The sequence below is a fragment of the Bos mutus genome, chromosome 1, assembly GCF_027580195.1.
Source record: "Bos mutus isolate GX-2022 chromosome 1, NWIPB_WYAK_1.1, whole genome shotgun sequence".
In the NCBI taxonomy this organism is placed as follows: Eukaryota; Metazoa; Chordata; class Mammalia; order Artiodactyla; family Bovidae; genus Bos; species Bos mutus.
Genome location: NC_091617.1, coordinates 6,078,851 through 6,102,115, shown reverse-complemented (window position 1 = coordinate 6,102,115; position 23,265 = coordinate 6,078,851). Strand labels below are relative to the sequence as shown.

The following is a 23,265-nucleotide window of genomic DNA, read 5'->3' as shown; positions in this document are numbered from 1 at the left end:
AAACTGGAGCCTATTATACAGAGTGAAGTAAGCCAGAAGGAAAAACACCAATACAGTATACTAACGCATATATATGGAATTTAGAAAGACGGTAACAATAACCCTGTATGCGAGAGAGCAAAAGAGACACAGATGCATAGGACAGTCTTTTGGACTCTGTGGGAGAGGGAGAGGGTGGGATGATTTGGGAGAATGGCATTGAAACATGTATAATATCATATAAGAAAGTAATCACCAGCCCAGGTTCGATGCGTGATACAGGATGCTTGGGGCTGGTGCACTGGGATGACCCAGAGGGATGGTATGGGGAGGGAGGTGGGAAGGGGGGTTCAGGATGGGGAACACGTGTACACCGGGGCCAGATTCATGTTGATGTATGGCAAAACCAATACAATGCTGCTGCTGCTAAGTCGCTTGTCGTGTCTGACTCTGCGCGACCCCATAGACAGCAGCCCACCAGGCCCCACCGTCCCTGGGATTCTCCAGGCAAGAACACTGGAGTGGGTTGCCATTTCCTCCTCCAATGCATGAAAGTGAAAAGTGAAAGTGAAGTCGCTCAATCATGTCTGACTCTTAGCAATCCCATGGACTACAGCCTACCACGCTCCTCCGTCATGGGATTTTCCAGGCATGAGTACTGGAGTGGGTTGCCATTGCCTTCTCCGAAACCAATACAATATTGTAAAGTAATTAGCCTCCAATTAAAATAAATAAATTTAGATTAAAAAAATAATAATAGCAAAAAAAAAGAAAAATATGCATCCTCTTGCATGAGGTTTATAAAAAGAGAGCATTCATGATATAGCATCAAGAAGGCAATTTTTGTAATATTACTAAAAAACTAAATAAGGGGAAAAAATCTTAATCTAAAGCCTCAAGCCTGAACGTTCAACTGATGGAAAGAAAAAAAAATCATTAAATTTGGTAACCATTCTATTATGGATTTTTTCGAATCCTTGCAAACTAGAAATAGAAGAAAACTTCTAAATATAAAAAGAGAAAACATTCTCCTTAGTCAAAAACAACAAAGGCTGCCTCTACCCAGCGCTAGTCCATAAACTAAAATAAAATTTAATATTCGAAAGAAGGAAACAAACGTGAGTAGTTGCAGATTATACAGCTGTCCAATTAGCAATGGAAAGACACCCGCAGACCAGCCCTAGGCCCCACCCCGACGGCCAAGCCCGCGCCCTTGCACGTACGCATGCGCAACTTTGGCGCACGCGCGCCAGCCCGAGGAGGGAAAAGATGGCGGCGCCCAGCTTCCCAACGCCGCTGCATGGGCATGTGGGCCGCGGCGACTTCAGCGATGTGTACGAGCCCGCAGAGGACACTTTTCTGCTGCTGGACGCACTCGAAGCGGCGGCGGCCGAACTCACGGGGTGCGAGGAGGGCGAGGGTTCCCGCGGGAGAGGGTTCGGGAGTCCTGGAGAGGCGGCGGCGCAGGACCAAGGCAAGGACTGTCGCCGCCCTCCCCGCGAGGAGGCAGTGTCGGCCCGCTTGGGAACAGCTGACACCAGAACACTGTAACTGAAGGTTTTCCCGTGGATGCACACAATCCTTGCGGCAGGGAGCTGTCCGCTTTCTTCCCAAGGTGGTGTTTTGGTTTCAGGGGCTCCGTGCTTCCTCACCACTTCAGGATGTATCGTTTCCTATCAGCTGTTAATCTGAAGAGCCTAAAGAGTAGCGATATTATAACACGTTCAAAAAACAAAACGTCCTGAGAACGCTGCCTCTCAATATTACCGTTTTTAGTAAATATCAGTGCCCCATAGCATTATTGAATCTACGCAGTACATAAAAGCATCCTCCAGCAATGGAAGGGCACCAAAAAGAAATGAGGTTGTAAAATATTGGAGTAGGGCAGTGTGTTTAAACCCACTGGATAGCATACTCAGCTACCCAGCAAAAACCTGACCACGTGTGGTTACTGAGCACTTGAAATGTGACTAGCACTGAATTTTTAATTTATTGTAAAAAATTTAAAGTTACATGCAGCTAGCTGCCTACAGAATATACCCTAGCTTATAATAAGTTTTAAAATTGATCTGTTGAAGCGCTTGTATAGATTTTAATTCAATATTATAAAAAGCGAATACTTACAGTGTCATTTTTTAGATGAAAGCAATTTGGGTAGTTAGATTTAATTAATTTGGGCTTCCCGGGTAGCTCAGCTGGTAAAGAATCCGCCTGCAGTGCAAGATACCCCCTGCCTCAATTCCTGGGTTGGGAAGTTCCCCTGGAGAAGGGATTGGTTACCCACTGCAGTATTCTTGGGCTTCCCTGGTGGTTCAGATGGTAAAGAATCCCCCTGCAAAGCTTGCCTGGAGGATTGCCATGGGGCTACAGTCCATGGGGTCCCAAAAAGTCCACGCGACTAAGCACACAACACACACAGATTTAGTTAAAGATCAAAAGTTGAAATGGGGTTTTTCAGGGTGAAACAAACAGCTGTCAGGCTTAGAAGGTCCAAATTGTATTTGTTTCTCTCTCTTGGTCAGATTTTTCTGTGTATAAATTGCTCCAACTCTTAATAAACCAATTTTTCATTGTAAGTATTGAAACTTTTGGATCTACTGGAATACAGAATACAACGGTACTGTTTTATAACATATCTTTTATTATCAAGATATCCCAGAAAGATTTTAAAGCACAAATTGCCTTGCTGTAAAAGGAACTGTTTTTATTTTAAAGTCTTGGGTATTTCTGGTCATGGAATTCTAATTATTTATGAGGCCACGATAGTTATTTTCAAATAGAAGCCTCCTGTTAAGATTCAACAGACCTTCCTACAGCACAGTAAAAGCTTGTCAGATGTACAGAGTGGTTCCAGAAGTTAGAAACCCCTAGAGTCTGTTGTTTTTGAATAGTTCATTTGGGAAGTTAGGTGCTAGTGAAGTTGCTCAGTTGTGTCCAACTTTTTGCTACCCCGTGGAGTATAGCCCACCAGGCTCCTCTATCTGTGGGATTTTCCAGGCAAGAATACTGGAGTGGATTGCCATTTTCTTCTCTAGGGGATCTTCCCAACCCAGGGATCAAACCCTCATCTCCTTAGGTGCTAGAGTGCCCCTTAAATACCATCAAACCTGTTTCTGGAATGGGGATGATTTGCACTTTTACCGTATATACAAGATTATGTTGTTGTTGTTTAGTCACCAAGTCATGTCCAACTCTTTGCAATCCCCCTGAACTGTAGCCCGCCAGACTCCTCTGTCCATGGGATTTCCCAGGCAAGAATACTGGCGTGGATTGCCATTTTCTTCTCTAGGGGATCTTCCCAACCCAGGGATCAAACCCTTATCTCCTGCATTGGCAGGTGGATTCTTTACCACTGGGTCACCAGGGACGCCCATATACCAGATTATAGGGAAGGATAAGTATGGTAGAATCAAGAATTTGTGTATTTAATTGCATTCTTAAGAGTATTATTAATATTCTAAGGTCAGATTACTTGGCTGTTTTCCCAATTCAGTGTAGAGATGTATAAATACAGGATTTCTCTGCTGCTCTAAATCTATTATTAGTAGAAGTGGGGGTTGGTTCTTGTCTTCCCCTGGGATATGCTGATGAATTCATGAGTTACTTCAAAATGAGAGAAAACATCTTTTATTTTTTATTTTTTAATATAAATTTATCTATTTTAATTGGAGGCTAATTGCTTTACAATATTGTATTGGTTTTGCCATACATCAACATGAATCTGTCACGGTTGTACACGTGTTCCCCATCCTGAACCCCCCTCCCACCTCTCTCCCCATACCATCCCTCTACGTCATCCCAGTGCACCAGCCCCAAGCATCCTGTATCATGCATCAAACCTGAGCTGGCAATTTGTTTCATATATGATATTATACAAAAAACATCTTTTATAAATAAATGTTGTAATAATACCTTTTCATTTTTAGGAAACACCAAACTAGGAGCTCCTTCTGGGAAAAGCTGATGTCTTCCATATTAATATTTCTAACTCTAAATTAACATTCCATTGTTTATGTAATGTTCTGTGAAAATCAAAAACTATTATTTTGCAGACTTCAATCACACACCCAAAATTTCAACAGTTTTGAACAGTAAATGAGCACTAAGTGATTGTTGGGAATTAGCTTATTTATCGGAGAAGGCAATGGCACCCCACTCCAGTACTCTTGCCTGGAAAATCCCATGGATGGAGGAGCTTGGTAGGCTGCACTCCATGGGGTCTCAAAGAGTCTTGTCAGGACTGAGCAACTTCACTTTCACTTTTCACTTTCATGCATTGGAGAAGGAAATGGCAACCCACTCCAGTGTTCTTTCCTGGAGAATCCCAGGGACGGGGGAGCCTGGTGGGCTGCCGTCTATGGGGTCGCACAGAGTCGGACACGACTGAAGCAGCTTAGCAGCAGCAGCAACAGCAGCTTATTTATAAATTTCTTTTATATTTCCATGTATTTTCAGGTGAGGGATGATTCTGGGAAATAGACATTAGAGTAGCATGAGTTATATTCAATGATGTGTACTTTAATACCACTATGCTAATATTTATTTTATTTTGTTTTTTTAGAGTGGAAATATGCCTCGAGGTTGGCTCAGGGTCTGGAGTGGTATCTGCATTCCTAGCCTCTGTGATTGGTCCTCAGGCTTTGTATATGTAAGTATAAGTGTACACATTCATCCACACCTTGGTCTAAGAGATTCATGGTGACTATGACTGCTTGAATGAAACATTTTTGTTAGTGGATAATATGTATCTGATAGTGTCTATTTTAAGTGTGCTTAGGACTCTGATTACAAATTATGCCTCCTTAAAAGTGACAAATGCGTGTTCAAAATTGTCCCATTATACTACGTAATTATAGAAGCCACATAATAATTTTAAGTCATCTCTAAATTTGAATCATTTTTAGATAAATAATTTATCAGAAAAAATTGGAACATAATAAAATTTCTTTATAGAAGATTTGAGAATATATAAAATATAAACAAGAAAATAATATCACCCATAAATTTTACCACACGTGGCCCAATTGTTTTCCTCTATTTCTTTTTTCACTTCCTGTGTTTTTCATTTAATACTGTATCATGAGCATTTTCCTTTTATATTTCATTTTTGGTAGCTGCATAGTATTTCTCCATTGGATTCATAATTTAATAAATTCCTTCAGATATGTTTGCATGTAGCTATATTCTACTCTTGGTCTTTACATCAATATAACAATTTTTTTCATCAGTATGACAAATCTGAATTGCTTTTTTATTCACCATTATTAAAGTATTTCAATTTTTTTCTAAATCTACTTTATATAAAAGGAGTGGAACATTCTTTGCATTTTTATCCATAGACATAGGATATAGTTTTTTCTTTTCTGTTTATAGGTGCACCGATGTCAACCCTGAGGCAGCAGCGTGTACCCTGGAGACTGCACGCTGTAACAAAGTCCACATTCAACCAATAATTACAGATTTGGTAAGCTGTTACTCTCTGCTCAGTAGTGTAATAATTAATTTTCTTTTCAGTTAAGTTAAGGTCAAGATGATTTACATCAAAGAAACTTGAGTGATTAATTAAGTAACTTTTAACCCAGTACAGTACAGTGCAGTTCATTCAGTCGTGTCCGACTCTTTTAACCCACTAGACAAAGTAAATTCTTTTTTTTTTAATTTATTTATTTTAATTAGAGTCTAATTACTTTACAATATTGTATTGGTTTTGCCATTCTTCTTAACTGATCAGTTCAGTTCAGTTCTGTTGCTCAGTCATGTTTGACTCTGCGATCATGAACTGCAGCACAGCGGGCTTCCCTGTCCGTCACCAACTCCCGGAGTTTACTCAAACTCATGTCCATTGAGTCGGTGATGCCATCCAACCATCTCATTCTCTGTTGTCCCCTTCTCCTCCTGCCTTCAATCTTTCCCAGCATCAGTGTCTTTTCCAGTGAGTCAGCTCTTCGCATCAGGTGGCCAAAGTATTGGAGTTTCAGCTTCAACATCAGTCCTTCCAATGAATATTCAGGACTGATTCCCCTTAGGATGGACTGGTTGGATCTCCTTGCAGTCCAAGGGACTCTCAAGCATCTTCTCCAACAACACAGTTCAAAAGCATCAATTCTTCGGCACTCAGCTTTCTTTATAGTCCAACTCTCACATCCATACGTGACTACTGGAAAAACCATAGCCTTAACTAGACAGACTGGTCATAACTTTTCTTCCAAGGAGTAAGCGTCTTTTTATTTTATGGCTGCAGTCACCATCTGCAGTGATTTTGGGCTCTTAAGCTAATACAATCCACCTTTCCCACAATCCAAAGGAAACTTCTGTTGGCTTGTACAGATCAGGTATCTTTTGGTCAGAAGTGAAGAGAATCCATCAAACCGGCTTAAATAAAAAGAGTGGATGGCTTCAGGCACGGCTGGCTTCAGGAACTCAAATGATGTTACAGGCATCTTTTTCTTAGCTCTAAACTTCTTTCTAGTAGCTCTGTTCCTCTGCAGTCTTTGGCTGCGTGGTAGCAAGATGCTTGCATGTCCATATCTTATTTCTCAGCAACCCCACAGGGAAAGAAACACTTTCTATTTTCAGTTACTCTAGCAGAAACCCCAGACTGAGTACCATTTGTATCAACTTTGGTCATATGCCCATCTCTCAGTCTGTTACTGTGATCCAGGGGAATTGGATATGCACAGGATTGACTTGAGCCTGAGTGGTAGTCCCACTCCCGCAGCTGGGTTGAAATAAACCCTACCCATACCACTCCTATTGAGAAGGAGCGGAGGTAGAGTTTCTTCAATGAAAGTCAAGGACACATCATCAGAAGAAAGGCAGAACGGGTCCAAGGCAGGTAAAAAGAACAGATGACAACTCTAGAACCATTATTTTAAGTTACAATCATACATTTCTCAATTCCAGTTTTCAGAATATTTTCGATTATACGAGTAAGATTTGGATAATTTTGAACCTTTTTTTACTTATAAATGTTAATGACTTTTTATAAGCAAAAATCATGATAGTATGTACAAGGTGGGCCTAAGACATATAATATGCTTTCATGCTGTTTGGCCTATATTACTCTTATACTGATAAGGTTTTGAGGTTTTTCTTCTTTTTTAAACTCACAAATGATTTAAGGAATCAAGCCAAAGATCTAAGAAATTTTGTATCACTAGAAGTTGTTAGTGCTATTATTAAAAATTAGACTATCAAGAAAGGTACTCAGTTGATCTACATGAAATCAGTATGGTGATTTTGCTCTTGAAATTTTTTAATATGTCCATAATTAGTATTAAATATATGTTTTCTTGGTATAATAATAAAACTTTAGAGATAGAAGAAATTTGGAATATCTATTTTTGTTAACAGGTAAGGGATATTTTTGAAAGTCATTAAATTAATACAGTGATAAATCCAGAGTTTATGCCCAGATTTTCTGAATCAGAATCTAGAGGTCTCACAGCTTTTTAAAGGTGGAAGTCAGTTCTAAAGCTGTCAGAATCCATTTTGTCAATAGTGAAAGTTGACCATGATACTCAGTGCTGACTTGTGGCAAAGAAAATAGAAAGATGTAGGTATGAAGTGAAGTGAAAGTTGCTGTCATGTCCGACTCTTTGTGACCCCATGGACTATACAGTCCATGGAATTCTCTAGGCCAGAATACTGGAGTGGGCCAGAATACTGGAGTGGGTAGCCATTCTCTTCTCCAGGGGATCTTCCCAACCCAGGGATCGAACCCAGGTCTCCCGCTTTGTAGGCGGATTCTTTACCAGCTGAGTCACAAGGGAAGCCCACTTTGCAAAACTTTACGTTTGCTTGTATTCAGAACACTAGACATAGATTATCAGAACTATCAAAAACTATTGTTTTGGATAATTGAGTTTGTTTACAAAGTTTGTATTTCGTTTTTAGTTTTAGAAGGAAGTCTTCTTCAAATGTGTCTTGTGTACTTCCTTACATTCTTAAACTGAACATAATTTTACCTTTTAGTGATTCAAGGTCATTAATATGAATATCAGTCATCATTCTGTACTGTATGTGATGATGACAAGGCTTATTAGAGTCTAAGTTTTTATTTTCTGCAGTGATTCTGACGTTTTATTTTCTCTCCTCTTTGTCTTTCACTTGCTTTATGTTGTTATATTTTACTGCTCCCCATAGATAGCACTTCCTCTCTCTTTTCATATGCTTTGTGCTAGAAATGCATGGATGTGTGCTAAGTCAGTTCAGTCATGTCCAACCCTGCGACCCTGTGGACTGTAGCCTGCCAGGCTCTGCTCTCCATGGGATTCTCCAGACAAGAATACTGGATTGGGTTGCCATGCCCTCCTCCAGGGGATCTTCCTGACCCAAGGCTTGAACCCATGTCTCCTACGTTGCAGGTGGATTCTTTTACTGCTGAGCCACCAGGGAAGCCCTTGTGCTAGAATATCAAGCAATTAATTTAGTTCAAATTGTATTTAAACTAAGAGTTTAACAGTTCTGAATAATTCTATAGAAAGTTATATCAGTTCAAAGATTTATAAGATGCCAAACAACTTATGTTTTTAGTGTCTCTTCCCACTATTCTTAGTTCTTTTTTTCTTTGATATATAATTGTTTCAGCCAGTCCATTTACAAGTTACTAAAGAAGTACAAAGAAAAGTACAGCCCTATCATCTGGTATTTTTGTCATTAATATATGTTTTCTGTCATCTTATAAAACATTTCCCTTAGTTGTAGAAAATAAGTATTTAAGTTAGCAGCTATAAATTTAAAGTTGTGTATAAATCTATGTAGAATATATGAGAGCTTGCCTTCTTCTTATTTTATCTTCTAAAAGTGAGCCCAGAGTGTAGCTGTTGAAGCTATTGAAGAGCGGAGTGTTCATTCTGATAAATAGCTTATTTTCCTTGTTTATAGGTGGAAACATGTTTTTTTTTAATCTGAATCAAAATACAAAAATATTTATCTCCATTTCTGTCTTAAATATGGCCTCTAACACACTTTTGTCTAAAAACGTGGGAGAATATATTTAAAAATTGATTGATTGATCCATCTATTCAACCATCTACTTATTTATTTATTTCTGGGTCCAGCTTAAAATTCTGACTCTCTTGAACATTTTTTAGGTCAAAGGCTTGCTACCAAGATTGAAGGAAAGTGTTGATCTTCTTGTGTTTAATCCTCCTTATGTTGTGACTCCACCTGAAGAGGTAAGACGTACAGCAAAATTTAATTACTAATATTTTCAGCTGTTTTCTGTCTCAGATCAAATGTACTTCATCATATGACATCAGTCAGCTGCTAATAACAGACTGCTATGATTTTACTCGTGTGGAAGTGAAAGTCGCTCAGTTGTGTCTGACTCTTTGTGACTACATAGACTATACAGTCTGTGGAATTCTCTAGGCCAGAATACTGGAGTGGGTAGCCTTTCCCTTCTCCAGGGGATCTTCCCAACCCAGGGATCAAACCCAGGTCTCCCACACTGCAGGCAGATTCTTTACCAGCTGAGCCACAAGGGAAGCCTAAGAATACTGGAGTGGGTAGCCTGTCCCTTCTCCAGCAGATCTTCCCAACCCAGGAACTGAACCAGGATCTCCTGCATTGCATGCAGATTCTTTACCAACTGAGCTATCAGGGAAGCCTGATTTTACTCATAATTGTCAATTATTGAATACTATTGGTAGACATAGGAAAGGAGCCTGAAATTAATGGAAATTCAAACTGTGATCCATATCTAGTCTTTAAAATCCCATCCATATCAGGCCATGGTATTTAAATCGTATGTGTGTGTGTACCTTTGTCATGAATAACAAATCTGCAAAACAAAATATTTTAATCAGCCTTAAATTCACATAGGAATTATCTCTGAAAGGCTCAGGTTTCCTCCTTTCACAAGTATTTGGAAGTGGGGGAGGAGGAGAACCAATTCTCACTTCAGATAGGAAAAGGTATAACCTTGAAATACATAATTATAAAGTTTTCAGTCATGAAGAGGTAAACCATATTAGAAGTGTTAGAAAGAAAAAGAAAAAAAAAAAGAAGTGTTAGGCACTCAGTCATGTCTGACTCTTTGTGACCCCACGGACTGTAGCCTGCCAGGCTCCTCTGTCCATGGAATTTCCCAGGCAAGAATACTGGAGTGGGTTGCCATTTTCTTCTCCAGGGGATCTTCCTGATCCAGGGATCAAACCCCCGTCTCCTGTGCTTCCTGGATTCTTTACCCTCTGTGCCACCAAGGAAACCAACCATGTTAACCACTTCCCAATTTAAAGAAGTAATGGACAAAGCAGACAGAAGTGTAATAGTGGACTAAGGCTTGCTTTCCTTTGAATTATTATACCTATTTTAGTCTTTGATTATCAGCAAGGCTGATAAATATTGCATTCATCTCCACCAAGAAGGGAGAGGTCTGCATTGCTGCTGCCGCTCCTGCTGAGAAGTTGTTGCTCCCCTGACATATGAAATCATTTGAGAAGGAAAGTCATTGTTATAAGGTGAGCAGCAGTTGAGGGAAATGCAGCTAAATAAAATACATGCAGCTCAGGAAAGCACTATGGAAATAAATATCAAGAGTAACAAAAATGGTTTAGTCCAGTAATCTCAGTCTTTTGGATGTAATTTAGGAAAATCATTAACAACAGAATAAAAGTTGTAATTTACAAAAATATGTTTATTGCAGCTTTATATATGATGGCAAATAATATGAACCTAAGTATGTAACAGAAAGAAACAAGTAAATCATGGTTTATCAGGCCCACAAACTACTGGCAAGCCTAGTGAATGAAGAGGAGATTCTGGGAACATGCTAATACAATTGGGCTTCCTTTCTGCCACATTCCTACTGCTAAGCTATGCGTGTAATTGTACAGATAATTGAGTGTGGGCAATGTCTTGGGCTTTGTCACTGTTCCAACAGAGAAAGCTAGTGTCTTCCGTTAGCAGAGCAGTTAGCAGGGTTAAAAGGCAGCATAACAAAGATTTCCTGGAGCTTAAAAACATGTTTTACAATGTAAAACATTAGGAAACAAATTGAAAGACTGTAGTCTCTGTCATGACCTGAATCAGTGGTCTGGAAACCAAATAAAATATTTTGGCTTATGAAGATAAAAAGAATGAAATCATGAAGGTAAAAGTAAGGAAACTTAGAGGTTAGATCCAGGAGATGTAACATACAAATACCAGGAGTTTGCGCATATAAAAAGTTGTGTCTATACTTACTATTCCATCTAAAAACGTGAGGTTAGATATTGTGGTTTGAACCTGTGACCTGTCAAGGATTAGGAGCAGGCAGTCAGCAGGCCACCAAAGGTGACCCTCCTTCCGAAGATGACCCCTCTGTGGCCTGTGAGATTGTGGTTGGTGCCAGGCCATCCTCCTGAAGGGCCGTCTCCAGTGCAAGCAGACAGAGCTGGCCGAGCATCCCCAGAAGGCAAGTAGAGAGGGTTCAGCACCGAGGGCTCCTAGTCCATGCTAAACAGGGCCATCACCATGCACGCTTTCCACAGAGCACTGTACCCTGTGAAACATTCAGAGAGTGGGCTCCTCCGAAACAAGGGAGGAAGCCAAGGAGGAGGAAGACATGAGCCCCAGAAAAAGGGAGTGCTGGGAATGCTAGGAAAGGAAGTCTCCAGGAGGAAAGTCTTGATTAAAACAGAGGAACTGATAAAGGCCCTTCTGTGATTAACTTTGTGGGAAAGTATATGGAGAAGCTTATGACACATATGAGAATAATTTAAATACAAAAAAATTAAGCAAATGGACATGCTGAATGTCCAGCAACAGCTAAATAAGAGATGATACTTTTATACCATAAAATATTATGTAGCCATTAAAAAGGAAATTGAACTATACCTGATCACACAAAGAGATTTCTATAAGGTATTGTTGAGTGAGAAAAGTAAGATACAAGTAAGAATGTAGATACAATCTTATCTTTGTAGAACATGGACAAAAGAAAAACGTGTGTGTGTGTGTGTGTGTGTGTGTGTATAGAAGATGGGAGGGGAGCAGATGAACAAAAGAGTAAAAGGGGAAAAGTACAGTTTTTTTTTTTTTTTTTAAGGTTTATGAACATACTTCTTTTAATTATACATGAACATGGTTATAAGTATAAAGAAACTACTTTTATGCCTTGACAAATGAATAAAAGTAGAGTGTACAGCTGTACATAGATAATTTAAACTGAAATATGAACAAAAACCATTAAAGGGATTAGAAAGAAAATAATTATATTAGAGTTTAAGTAGTTTTTGAGTGATTTCTTCAATATATTCCTTAGTTTTAGAAACAATATACAGTGGTAAGGCTCTAAAGATTTTTAATGCTATATAAACTCTCAAGGTTTTGTTTCTATAATAAGATTGTTATAGGAAAAAGTGCTTCCTTGTACCTTTATGTAATAAATGGGTTCCTAAGAAAGGGCTGTGATACTCTGAGTATCTAAGAGAGCCGGCTGCTGTGGGATGTTGTCAAGCTTTGTTGCCGTGAAGTAGATCTCTCATAATACCAGTTCTCCCGTCTAGTTTCTTTCTGATTGTTCTGTTTTAAATAGAGGAATTTAAACATGTTGATGGTAACAGCTATTACTAAGCCACATTATTAAGTGCAGGGCATTGTTCTCAAACTTTAAATATACTTCCTCATTTGTTCCTAATAGATAAAAAGATTGTTTTTTGATCATTTTCCTAACTGTACAGATAAAAGTGTTACTTTCCTAATGTTACAGATGAGAAAGGAAACTAGTTCATCAAGATTAGAGACTTATATATAAGGTTACACATGCTAGGAAATAGTGGGTCACAGATTCAACTTTACCGCCACCTCCTCATCAGCCGTAAAATACAAAATACATACCTGTTTGGTCATCGTAGCTTGTCAAAAAGATTGTGTTTTTGTGTGTGTAACTTAGAACAGTCTTTCTAACAGGTCGGGAGTCGCGGGATACAGGCAGCTTGGGCTGGTGGCAGAAACGGTCGTGAAGTCATAGACAGATTCTTACCACTGGCTCCAGATCTTCTTTCACCAAGAGGATTGTTCTATTTAGTCACCATTAAAGAAAACAATCCAGGTAATACAGACCATTTTATCTTTTAACCATTTCCTTAGCTGAAATCAAGGTTAATTGTGTCAAAGACTGTAATTAAGTAACCCAGAATGTTAATGAATGTAGTTGCTGACAACTGCTAATACAGACATAGCATTCATGTTGAAAGAGGAGAGAGATTTTTAAGAGGTAGATTTTTCTGATTTTAAAGAGTATTGTGTTTTTGAGGGGTTTTCCCCTAATTTATAAACCAGTACCCAAATACAGAGTCTGTAATTTCTTCTTCTAACACCTGACCTTCAATACTGTGAATTTTCTAGTCTTTATGTCATTGGCAGTTCTGCTGTATATTCTTTAGTTCATCTGAAGTTTTATCATGAAAGCTATCTCCTGATACTGATTTTTATATCCTGGCTTTCAGATTAGTTGGTAACTAAATTGACTGTAATCTTTCTTCTCTTTTCTGTACATCTCAGGTTTGGTTTTTATGTGGTATGTTATATTCTCAGTCCCTCAGATCACATCATAATTACTAGTGTTGTAGGTTTGAGGGGGAGGTGAGTTGTGTGTGTGTGTTTTTTTTTTTTTTGTTTTTGGTAACTCCAGTTTCCCGGTTTTGTCTTTGTAGTGTTAAATATTAACAAAGGGAAGGTTTTACTTTTTCAGTACTCCTGAAAAAAATAAGCTACTTCGTTTACTGCCACTTTTCGACTTCACCGTATGATTTGCCCATACCCTTGTTGGCGTTTTTCATCCAGAAGGAGGAACGTAGGGCAGAGATTAGAGCCAGGCAACTCAAAAATGAATCATTTATTGTAATAGCAAGTATAACTCCTGTTTCTGTTGAGTCCAGAGCAGGCTACCACCGCACAGTAGTCATTCAGTCTTGACTAGAAGTTCTCAGCAACACCCTGAAAATACAGAGTGCGCTCATCTATCTGAAGTCCAAGTTCACTTTAATAGAAATTGCATGGTGTTCACTGTTCTCTCAGATGAGTGGAGCTTGTAAATAATCTGTTACTAAATAAACTGTGTAGTGATTGTACCCACTTCACCAAATGATTTAATTGGATTTTATCTTTTAATTTTCATTTTAGAAGAAATTTTGAAAATAATGAAGACAAAAGGTCTACAAGGGACAACTGTCCTTTCCAGGCAAGCAGGCCAAGAAATGCTTTCAGTCCTCAAGTTCACCAAGTCCTGATCCACAGTGTGTGCTACTTAAAGCTGAATGCTTTTGGCATATTTTGAAACTGAAAGTTTTTTCTCTGTTAACAAGTAAAATTGTCTGAAATTTGTTATCTAGAAAAAGGCAGGCAGGTAGGGCATTTCCTTTTACCCAGCAGTCACCTACAGGAATATTTGCACAAATGCAAGTAAATATATATATATTGAATTTCACATATTTATATGTATTATATGTGGAGAATATATAATGAAAAAGTTACACTTAATTATACATGAAGAGGATGTTCATTTCAGCATTACTTGTAACGGCAGAACAATGAAGTTAACTGTCCATCAGCAAAGGGATTGGTAAGATAAAGTACAGTATATTCATGTTACTAAACATCTCCAGCCATTAAACATGAGTCACGTCTGTATATACTGAACCAGAAGGGGTTCGTTATGTACTACTGATCAGTGAAAAAAAGCAAGTTGTAAAATAATGTTAGCCTATATGTATATTTTTTAAAAACTAACCAAGAAGGTTTGTGTGTATGTGTATATAAGAAATTCTCAAAAGGTACATGCTGCTGCTGTTGCTAAGTCGCTTCAGTCATGTCCGATTCTGTGCGACCTCATAGACGGCAGCCCACCAGGCTCCCCCATCCCTGGGACTCTCCAGGCAAGAACACTGGAGTGGGTTGCCGTTTCCTTCTCCAATGCGTGACAGGTGGGAATAGAGGAACCTTCATCCTTTTGTGTTGGCATTTGTACAGTGATAATCTATTCTATAATGGAAGTTTTTTATATAAAAATTTTCAAGTTTACACGCTTATTGTCTCCATTCTCTTCTATTATTTAGAGTGGCTTCTGCTTCCATTCTTCTCTCTAGTCACATTTCTCCCACTTTTTATCCTCTATCATATATTTCTATTTTCTTCTCATATATTGCAAACTGATCTAATTTTTTTCTTAGATTAGGGAGAGTTGTATGTAAATAAACTCAACACTCAGATCATTCACATATTTAAGAGCCTAGGGACTTCCTTAGTGGACCAGTGGTTCAGAATCTGCCTTCCAGCGCAGGGGACACAGGTTCGATCTCTGGTCAGGGAGTTGAGGTCCCACATGTCATGGGGCAACCAAGCCTGCGCACTGCAGCAAAAGAAGCCTGCAGGCCACAACTCGAGAAGCCCGTGCGCCGCTAGAAGCTGCCAGTGTGCCTGCCGCAGCAGGAGAAGCCCACGAACTGCGCCAGAGACCCAGTGCCGCCAACATGTAAATAATTAATAGATAAAAAGGTTTTTTTCTTTTAAAGAGTCCTCATGTATCTTTCAAGAAATGTCAAATTACCTTAACTAAGTTTAGGAACCTCTTCTGTAGTTGCCCCCCAAACCCCCATTTAAAATATGCAGTTGACCCTTGAACAACATGTGTTTGAGCTGTACAGGTCCACTTGCTTGTGCACAGATTTGTTTCAGTAAAGACACTGCAGCACTTCACAATCTGTGGTTGGTTGAATCCGTGGAGGCCATGGAGGGTCTGGCTATAAAGTTACATGTGAATTATTGGTGTGCAGAAGGGATCAGTGCCCTAACCCCTGTGTTGTTCAAGGGTCAACTGTATTTATGAAAGTCAATTAGAAGGACTGTAGGACCAGAGTGAGAGGAATCTAGAATTTATTTTTAGTTTGGTTACGTTCAGAATCACCCGAGGACGTTTCAGTTTAGTTCAGTTGCTCAGTCGTGTCGAACTCTTTGCAACCCCATGAACCGCAGCACGCCAGGCTTCCCTGTCCATCACCAACTCCCGGAGTTTACCCAAACTCATGTCCATTGAGTTGGTGATGCCATCCAACTATCTCATCCTGTCGTCCTCTTCTCCTCCTGCCCTCAATCTTTGCCAGCATCAGGGTCTTTTCAAATGAGTCAGCTGTTTGCATCAGGTGGCCAAAGTACTGGAGTTTCAGCTTCAACATCAGTCCTTCCAATGAGCACCCAGGACTGATCTGCTTTAGGATGGACTGGTTGGATCTCCTTGCAGTCCAAGGGACTCTCAAGAGTCTTCTCTAACACCACAGTTCAAAAGCATCAAGTCTTCGGCACTCAGCTTTCTTTATAGTCCGACTCTCAACATCCATACATGGCTACTGGAAAAACCATAGCCTTGACTAGATGGACCTTTGTTGGCAAAGTAACATCTCTGCTTTTTAATATGCTGTCTAGGTTGGTCATAACTTTCTTTCCAAAGAGTAAGCGTCTTTTAATTTCATGGCTGCGATCACCATCTTCAGTGATCTTTAGCCCAGAAAAATAAAGTCAGCCACTGTTTCCACTGTTTCCCCATCTATTTGCCATGAAGTGATGGGACCGGATGCCATGATCTTAGTTTTCTGAATGTTGAGCTTTAAGCCAGCTTTTTCACTTTCAACAAGAGGCTCTTTAGTTCTTCTTCACTTTCTGCCATAAGGGTGGTGTCATCTGCATATCTGAGGTTATTGGTAAAGACAGTACTTAATACGTCTGTGTGGTAAGCTGAATAATAGCCCCCAAAGATATCCATGTTCTAATCCCTGCTGCTGCTGCTGCGTCACTTTAGTCGTGTCCGACTCTGTGTGACCCCAGAGACGGCAGCCCACCAGGCTCCTCTGTCCCTGGGGTTCTCCAGGCAAGAACAGTGGAGTGGGTTGCCATTTCCTTCTCCAATGCATGAAAGTGAAAAGTGAAAGTGAAGTCGCTCAGTTGTGTCCGACTCTTAGCGACCCCATGGACTGCAGCCCACCAGGCTCCTCCGCCCATGGGATTTTCCAGGCAAGAGTACTGGAGTGGGGTGCCGCTGCCTTCTCCGTCTAATCCCTAGAACTCTGTAAATATTACTTTATATGGCAAAAGGGACTTGGCAGAAGCTACTAAGAATTTTGAGATGGGAAGATGATCCTGGATTTTCCAGGTTGCCTCTCAGTGTAATCACAAGTGTATTATGAGACAGAGGCAGAGGGAGATTTTACTACAAAAGAGATGGTATTATGATGACACTGCTGTCTTTGAAGATGGAACAAGGGACTGTCAGCCAAGGAGTGCAAGCGACGAGCCCTGGAATCTAGAAAAGGAAAGCAAATGATTCTTTCCTAGAGCCTTTGAAGGGCTTGAAGCCCTGCTGTCAGCTTGATTTTGGTCCAGAAAACTGCATTTCAGACTTGTGGCCACCACAGCTGCAACAGAATAAATTCCTGCTGTTCTAAGCCACTAAGGTTGTGGTAATTTGTTCCAGCAGCCATGGGAGACTAAAACATTATGGGCAAAGTTCAAGGGTAACTACCCAAATAGTAGAAACAGGAGAGGAAAACAGCAAATTATAAAGCAAAAGCCTCAATTAATGCTCTAAGACATCACCTTTTGGTCTTTCTGAGCTCTTAGTGAAGGTTTACCTTTAGTAATACTTTTAACTTCATCTGTAGGCCCTGAATTTGATTTTTGCTTAAGACAGCAAAATGAAAACAATTGAGGCTGAGTCTCACTGTCATTCTCACAGATCTTTAAACTCCAAGTACATTGGCTTAACTCATCGGCATAGGCAATAGAATTGGCAGGAAGGACCTCACGATTTAAGGGAAGAGTGGGAAAGCAGTGTGAAGTGTGGGTCACCAGGGAGACTTGCTTCATCCTGTAGCCCCTGGCGGTGGGTCCTACAGAAACACTTTTGCACATGGGCCCTACAGCGTTTGGGGTGTGGACTATCGCTGAAGACCCATTGGCTCCAGTAAGCCAGCACTAATGGAGGTTCTGCAGGGAATATTGCAGGACTCAGCACTGCCCAGAAGTGTAGAAGGATTGGAACGTTTACCCTACTTGAAACCTAACAGGTTAACCTGACACAGTTTCACTGTTGGCAGATGAAGGCAGGCTTCCTGGATGAGAGACAACGAACTTCATTACTCACCACAGCAATTAATATGAACGTCAGCATATTTTCATCAGCTTCCTCGTGCCCCTGAGCCCCATGGGAGCACCATGGAGGGGCCCAGATGCGTACCTACATACACAGTGGGTTGCATTATAGGAGAGAAAGCCTGGACTTGGGAAAGCTCAATTCTTCTCTGCGGGCATCAAGCATGCCTTCCTTTTGCTGTGGAGACACACTGTTTATCAGACTGGAGGATAAGAGTACCTGTTCTTTAGTTGGAAAATGTCTTCTCTCTGCTTTGAGAGACACTATCCCTCTTTGTATAGTGACCACAGGACAGTCACTATACAAGTATTCTTGAAGAGGTAATCCAGAGCAGAGGAAAGTTAGTGCCTTGATTTCAAGACATGAAGAAAGCCAAGAGACCCTTGAAGAATTATCTTCCAACACAAATCTTCAATCAAGTAGGGGAGACAAGGGACTAGGAACAGTGACTGCGTGTCCACAGGGCCTTCTGGAGACACTGCAGTGACTGTAACAGCTCATGTGATAAGAGTCTCAGAGCCTGGGTCATCTGAGAGGTGGTTTCCCTGCATGACTGCCTCAGTAGGGTGATGGTAGAGATTCTGGTGAAAGGTTTGGTCCTCCAGGCCCAATCCTATTCAAGTTGCCACAACTTGGGCTATGCTAACCAACTGATTTCAAATAGGTGACAACTAGGGAAATGTAACCATTTATCATTGCCAGAATTCGGAATACATGAGTGAGATACCCAAAGTTTGGTGGCACCACCAGAGGCTTCCGCTACAGCTTTGGAGTGCTATTCATGTTGTGTTGATCTAGTTCAAGGGCTGGCAAAGCATAGCCCACAGGCCGCATCTGGCCCACTACATGTTTTGGTGAATAAAGTTTTATTGGACCACAGCTCTTCATTCATTTGATTCTGTGATACACCGGCAGAGTTGAATAGCTGCCTATAAAACATAAAATATTTACTACCTGGCCCTTGGGCTTCCCTGGTGGCTCAGATGGTAAGGAATCCACCTGCAATGTGGGAGACCTGGGTTCAATCCCTGGATCAGGAAGATCCTCTGGAGGATCTTACTGTCTTGGATCACTCACTCTGGGGGAATCCAGATGCTATGTTTGCTGGAAAACTCAACCCCTTGAAGACATCCAAGTGGTGAGGGGCCACAGTCTCCTGCCCACAGCCATGTGAGTGAATCATTTGGAAGAATATTCTCCAACTTCAATCAAGTCGTCAGATGATGACAACAGCCACAACCAACATCTCAACCTCAACTTCATGACAGACCCAAAATAGAACCACCCAGTTAGACCAGCCTCAAATTCCTGACCCATAAAGAAAATGTACCAGAAAATAAATGTTTTTTAAAATGGAAGGCTTGGGATGATTTGCCACATAGTAATAATTAATAAAACCATCAAATAGCTTTCTACTCAAGAGCTTCTTAATTTGTAACATGCACTTTGTTGTCAGATGTTGGTTGTATCTTCAATGGAATGAATATTCAAGAGGTTCATTCACTGTCATGAATTGAATTTTAAAGATTTTTAATCAATTTTGGCACTGATTTAACTGATTCGTTTTGATGTGTCTAATGACACGGGTATAAGAACTGACATTTAACTACAAAGTTCTGCCAATGGGCTTCCCACGTGGCCCTAGTGGTAAGAACCTGCCTGCCAAAATGAAAGACGCAGTTTCGATCCCTGGGTTGGGAAGATCCCCTGGAGAAGGAAATGGCAACCCACTCCAGTGTTCTTGTCTGGAAAATCCCATGGACAGAGGAACCTGGCGGGCTATAGTCCATAGGGTCACAAAGAGTTGGACACAACTGAAGCAACTTAACACATATTCTGCTAATGAAACACATCAATTATGATAGTTTTGCTTTTCATGTGTGCAGTTAAAATTGGAATAGAAAATAATGAAATTGAGAAAAATCACTTGATTTAAAATGAAGTCATGCTTCACAGAGTGATACGTAAATGCACTTTTTGCAGTAGCTTATAATAAAGCCTTTATTTTTGAGCAATCACCATGAAATAATTAAATTCAAATTCACTTCTGCTTCAGAGCTTTCTTAAATTAGAACACTTTTTTCTAACACAATACTGTACTCCACCCAAATCTCCACTGTGCAGATTTTAAAGTACGTCCACAAATTCTTTGAAACTCCTCCCTTCAAAACATGGAGCCTACTTTTCAACCTCTTGGGTGTAATTTGGACTTAGTGATTCACTTCTGAGGATCAGAGTATGCAAAGAGAAAAACAGTAACCACAACAAAGTAGAAATAATAACCACAATGAAGAAATTTATTTTATTTTCACTATAAAATAAAAAGGCCAAAATGCTTCCTGTATTTTTTAAACAAAATCAAATTATCAGTCATATTTAAAACTATGAAATGAAAAAGTACCACATATCAGTACTTGTGGAAAATGGTTCAACTAATAGAACTACACCTCTCAAATACATCTACTAGAAAACAAAAAAATATAGGAAGTCAATGAAAAATGTACATTACAAAAAAATAAACCATTACAAGTATAAAGAAATAATAGAAAAAAAGTAATGAAACAAAGTAAATCTGAATGGTTAAGCAAAATAAAACCTGCAAAGATTAATTAGACAAATCTTTAGTTAGGTTGATTGAGAAAAAGGAGAAATAAATATTAGGGATGAAAAGATCATACTTACAAATAGTGTACAGATACTAAAATTCTTAAGAAAATATCACAACTTTACACCAAGCCATTTGAAAACCGATGAATAATTTCTTAAGAAAATAAAACTAACTTGTGAAAAAAAAAATCTTAAAGAGTCTATGACCATTAAAGAAAGTGAGTTAGTATAGTCTGTCCATTCTATTTTACATAATAAAAGCAGGCTTCCCAGATGGCTCAGATGGTAAGGAAGCTCCCCGAAATGCAGGATACCTGCATTTGATCCCTGGGTCGAGAAGATTCCCTGGAGAAGGGAATGGCTACTCACTCCAGTAATCTTGCCTGGAGAATCCCCACGGGCAGAGGAGCCTGGTGGGCTATATAGTCCACAGGGTCACAAAGAGTCGGACACGACTGAACTGACAAATACACATGTGATTCTACAAATGAGTTTTACCAAACATTCAAGAATACTAACATTTTTTATATGAATTAGTATATCATTGATATGCTAGTATATCAGTGATACCAAAACCAAACAGAAACAATATAAGAAAATTTTAGGTTAATCTCACTTGTGACTATACAGTACAAGAAAGATTATCATAGGGTGGTTTGTGAACAAAGATTCAAACTTCGAAAAAATATCTTTAAAATCCACAAATCTATTATTAATAACAGTATTGATCATGACCAAGTAGGATTAATACCAAGCATGCCAGGATAGTTCAACATTAGAAAATCTATTTAGGAAATCACCACAAGGATAATGGGAAGGAAAAAAGAAAACCTTGCCATTTAATTAGATGTAGAAAAAGCATTTGTTTAAACTCACCATCCATTCAGGCCTTAAGAAAACAAGATGTGAGATTCTATAGAACTTTTCCCAGAACTACTGTCAAGCAGATTATGATAAAACTTGAGTTACGTAGCCATGTAAGGGTTTTAAATTAAGAGAAATGCTATCCAAAAAAAAAAAAAAATCTAACTACTTAATTGTAATCTTGTGACAACTGAAAACTCATTTCTAGTAACACATGTCAAAATGTATATTCTTTTGTTGACAGAAAATGTAACCTCTACATACCTGTGCGAGCCTAGTTTTTAAAAAATATACTTCAGTCAACAGATGGCAGGCAACTGAAAGCAGAAGCAGACGTGAGAATCCAGCTGTCTTCCATCAAGTCAGACATTAAAGAAATCTACGAAATTATCAACTATGTTGCTTTCCCCCTAAACATTTTGGAAAATATAAATGTTTGTCATAAAAAATAAGCCAGTTCTGTATGAACAGGTGATGGATTTCTTACTGTCATTTAAAATAAATTAATGTTTTAAGGAAAATACAATCTTTTCACTTTGTCAGAGCTGTCAATTCTAATAGGGAAGAATTAGGGCTTCCTTGGTGGCTCCGCACTAAAGAATTCACCTGAAATGTAGGAACCACAGGAGATGGGATTCGATCCCTAGGTTGGGAAGATTCCCTGGAGGAGGGCATGGCAACCCACTCCAGTAATTCTTGCCTGGAGAATCCCATGGACAGAGGAGCCTGGCGGGCTACAGTCCATGGGGTCGCAAAGATTCAGACACAACTGAAGTGACTTAGCCCAGCACACACAGGCTTTGACTACAAACAGTTCTGTTTAACTTCTCTCTTTTCTGGCAATGACTAGGATCCTAGCAACAGGGCCTTTGGAAGACCTGGCCCAAGCAATACAGCAGTTTCTTCAACATTCCTAGCACCATGACTTGACTGGCTCACCTGGAAGATAAAGTGACCTGCTATTTGTAACAGATGCTCGAACACCAAATCTAAAGTTAAGAAACACCTTTAACTCTCTAAAACTTTCAACAAAAAGCTGTTTGTGTGGTTCTGTCAAACTTGTATGGTAACTTGCTGCCAACCTTTCACTTACCATTTGTCAGAAAACAATTTCCCACATTTTAGCTAAGTGTGTACTGCTTCACGCATATTTGAATAAAATCAAGTTTAAACAAGTGTAAATAAGATAATTTTCAGGGACATACTGTGAATACATTTTTATAAACAGAAATTGCTACATCATTCTTTTAAACATATCTAATAGAACCTAAATACTATAGCAATTTGATTCCCACCATTATCAATAAAATACAAGAAAGTTCAATAGTCAGACACTTAACATCATTCACTGGATCTGTATTTTTACTCCATTTCCCTTACAGAATTATAGTATATTTGGGGTGCTGAAAATAACTTATTTTATTCCCCCTACAATGTATGTGTGTGCGTGTGTGTGTGTGTGTGTGTACACACCAAGTCACTCAGTTGTATCCAACTCTTTGTGACCCCATGGACTACAGCCTACCAGGCTCCTGTGTCTCCGGAATTTTCCTCATCCAGGGGATCTTCCTGACCAATGATCAAACCTGTGTCTCTTGCATCTCTTGCATTGCAGGCAGATTCTTTACCACTGAACCACCAGGGAAGCCCTATAATACTGCTGTGTAATAAAAATATGAATATAA

The 23,265-nt window shown here is 39.5% G+C and overlaps 1 protein-coding gene across 3 annotated transcripts; it reads left to right on the top strand.

Moving 5' to 3' along the window:
• Positions 1-1,233: 1,233 nt before the first annotated feature.
• Positions 1,234-22,097, top strand: N6AMT1 (N-6 adenine-specific DNA methyltransferase 1). Of its 3 annotated transcripts, XM_070367370.1 has the most exons (7): positions 1,234-1,382; positions 4,541-4,627; positions 5,353-5,443; positions 9,075-9,158; positions 12,877-13,018; positions 13,471-13,551; positions 14,092-21,815. In XM_070367370.1, the coding sequence occupies exons 1-6, from the start codon at positions 1,249-1,251 to the stop codon at positions 13,521-13,523; spliced, it is 591 nt and encodes a 196-aa protein (XP_070223471.1). In that variant the 5' UTR covers positions 1,234-1,248; the 3' UTR covers positions 13,524-13,551; positions 14,092-21,815. The 3 variants fall into 3 exon arrangements, with proteins under 3 accessions (XP_070223471.1, XP_070223480.1, XP_005907880.1); XM_070367379.1 differs by lacking the exons at positions 13,471-13,551; positions 14,092-21,815 and adding an exon at positions 21,825-22,097; XM_005907818.2 differs by lacking the exon at positions 13,471-13,551.
• The last annotated feature ends 1,168 nt before the right edge of the window (positions 22,098-23,265 follow it).

Coding starts and splice junctions, on each gene's coding strand:
- N6AMT1 (XM_005907818.2), top strand. CDS start 1,249: ATGGCGGCGCCCAGCTTCCCAACGCCGCTGCATGGGCATGTGGGCCGC. Junction 1,383..4,540: donor GCGGCGGCCGAACTCACGGG/GTGCGAGGAGGG, acceptor TTGTTTTTTTAG/AGTGGAAATATGCCTCGAGG. Junction 13,019..14,091: donor CATTAAAGAAAACAATCCAG/GTAATACAGACC, acceptor TTTTCATTTTAG/AAGAAATTTTGAAAATAATG.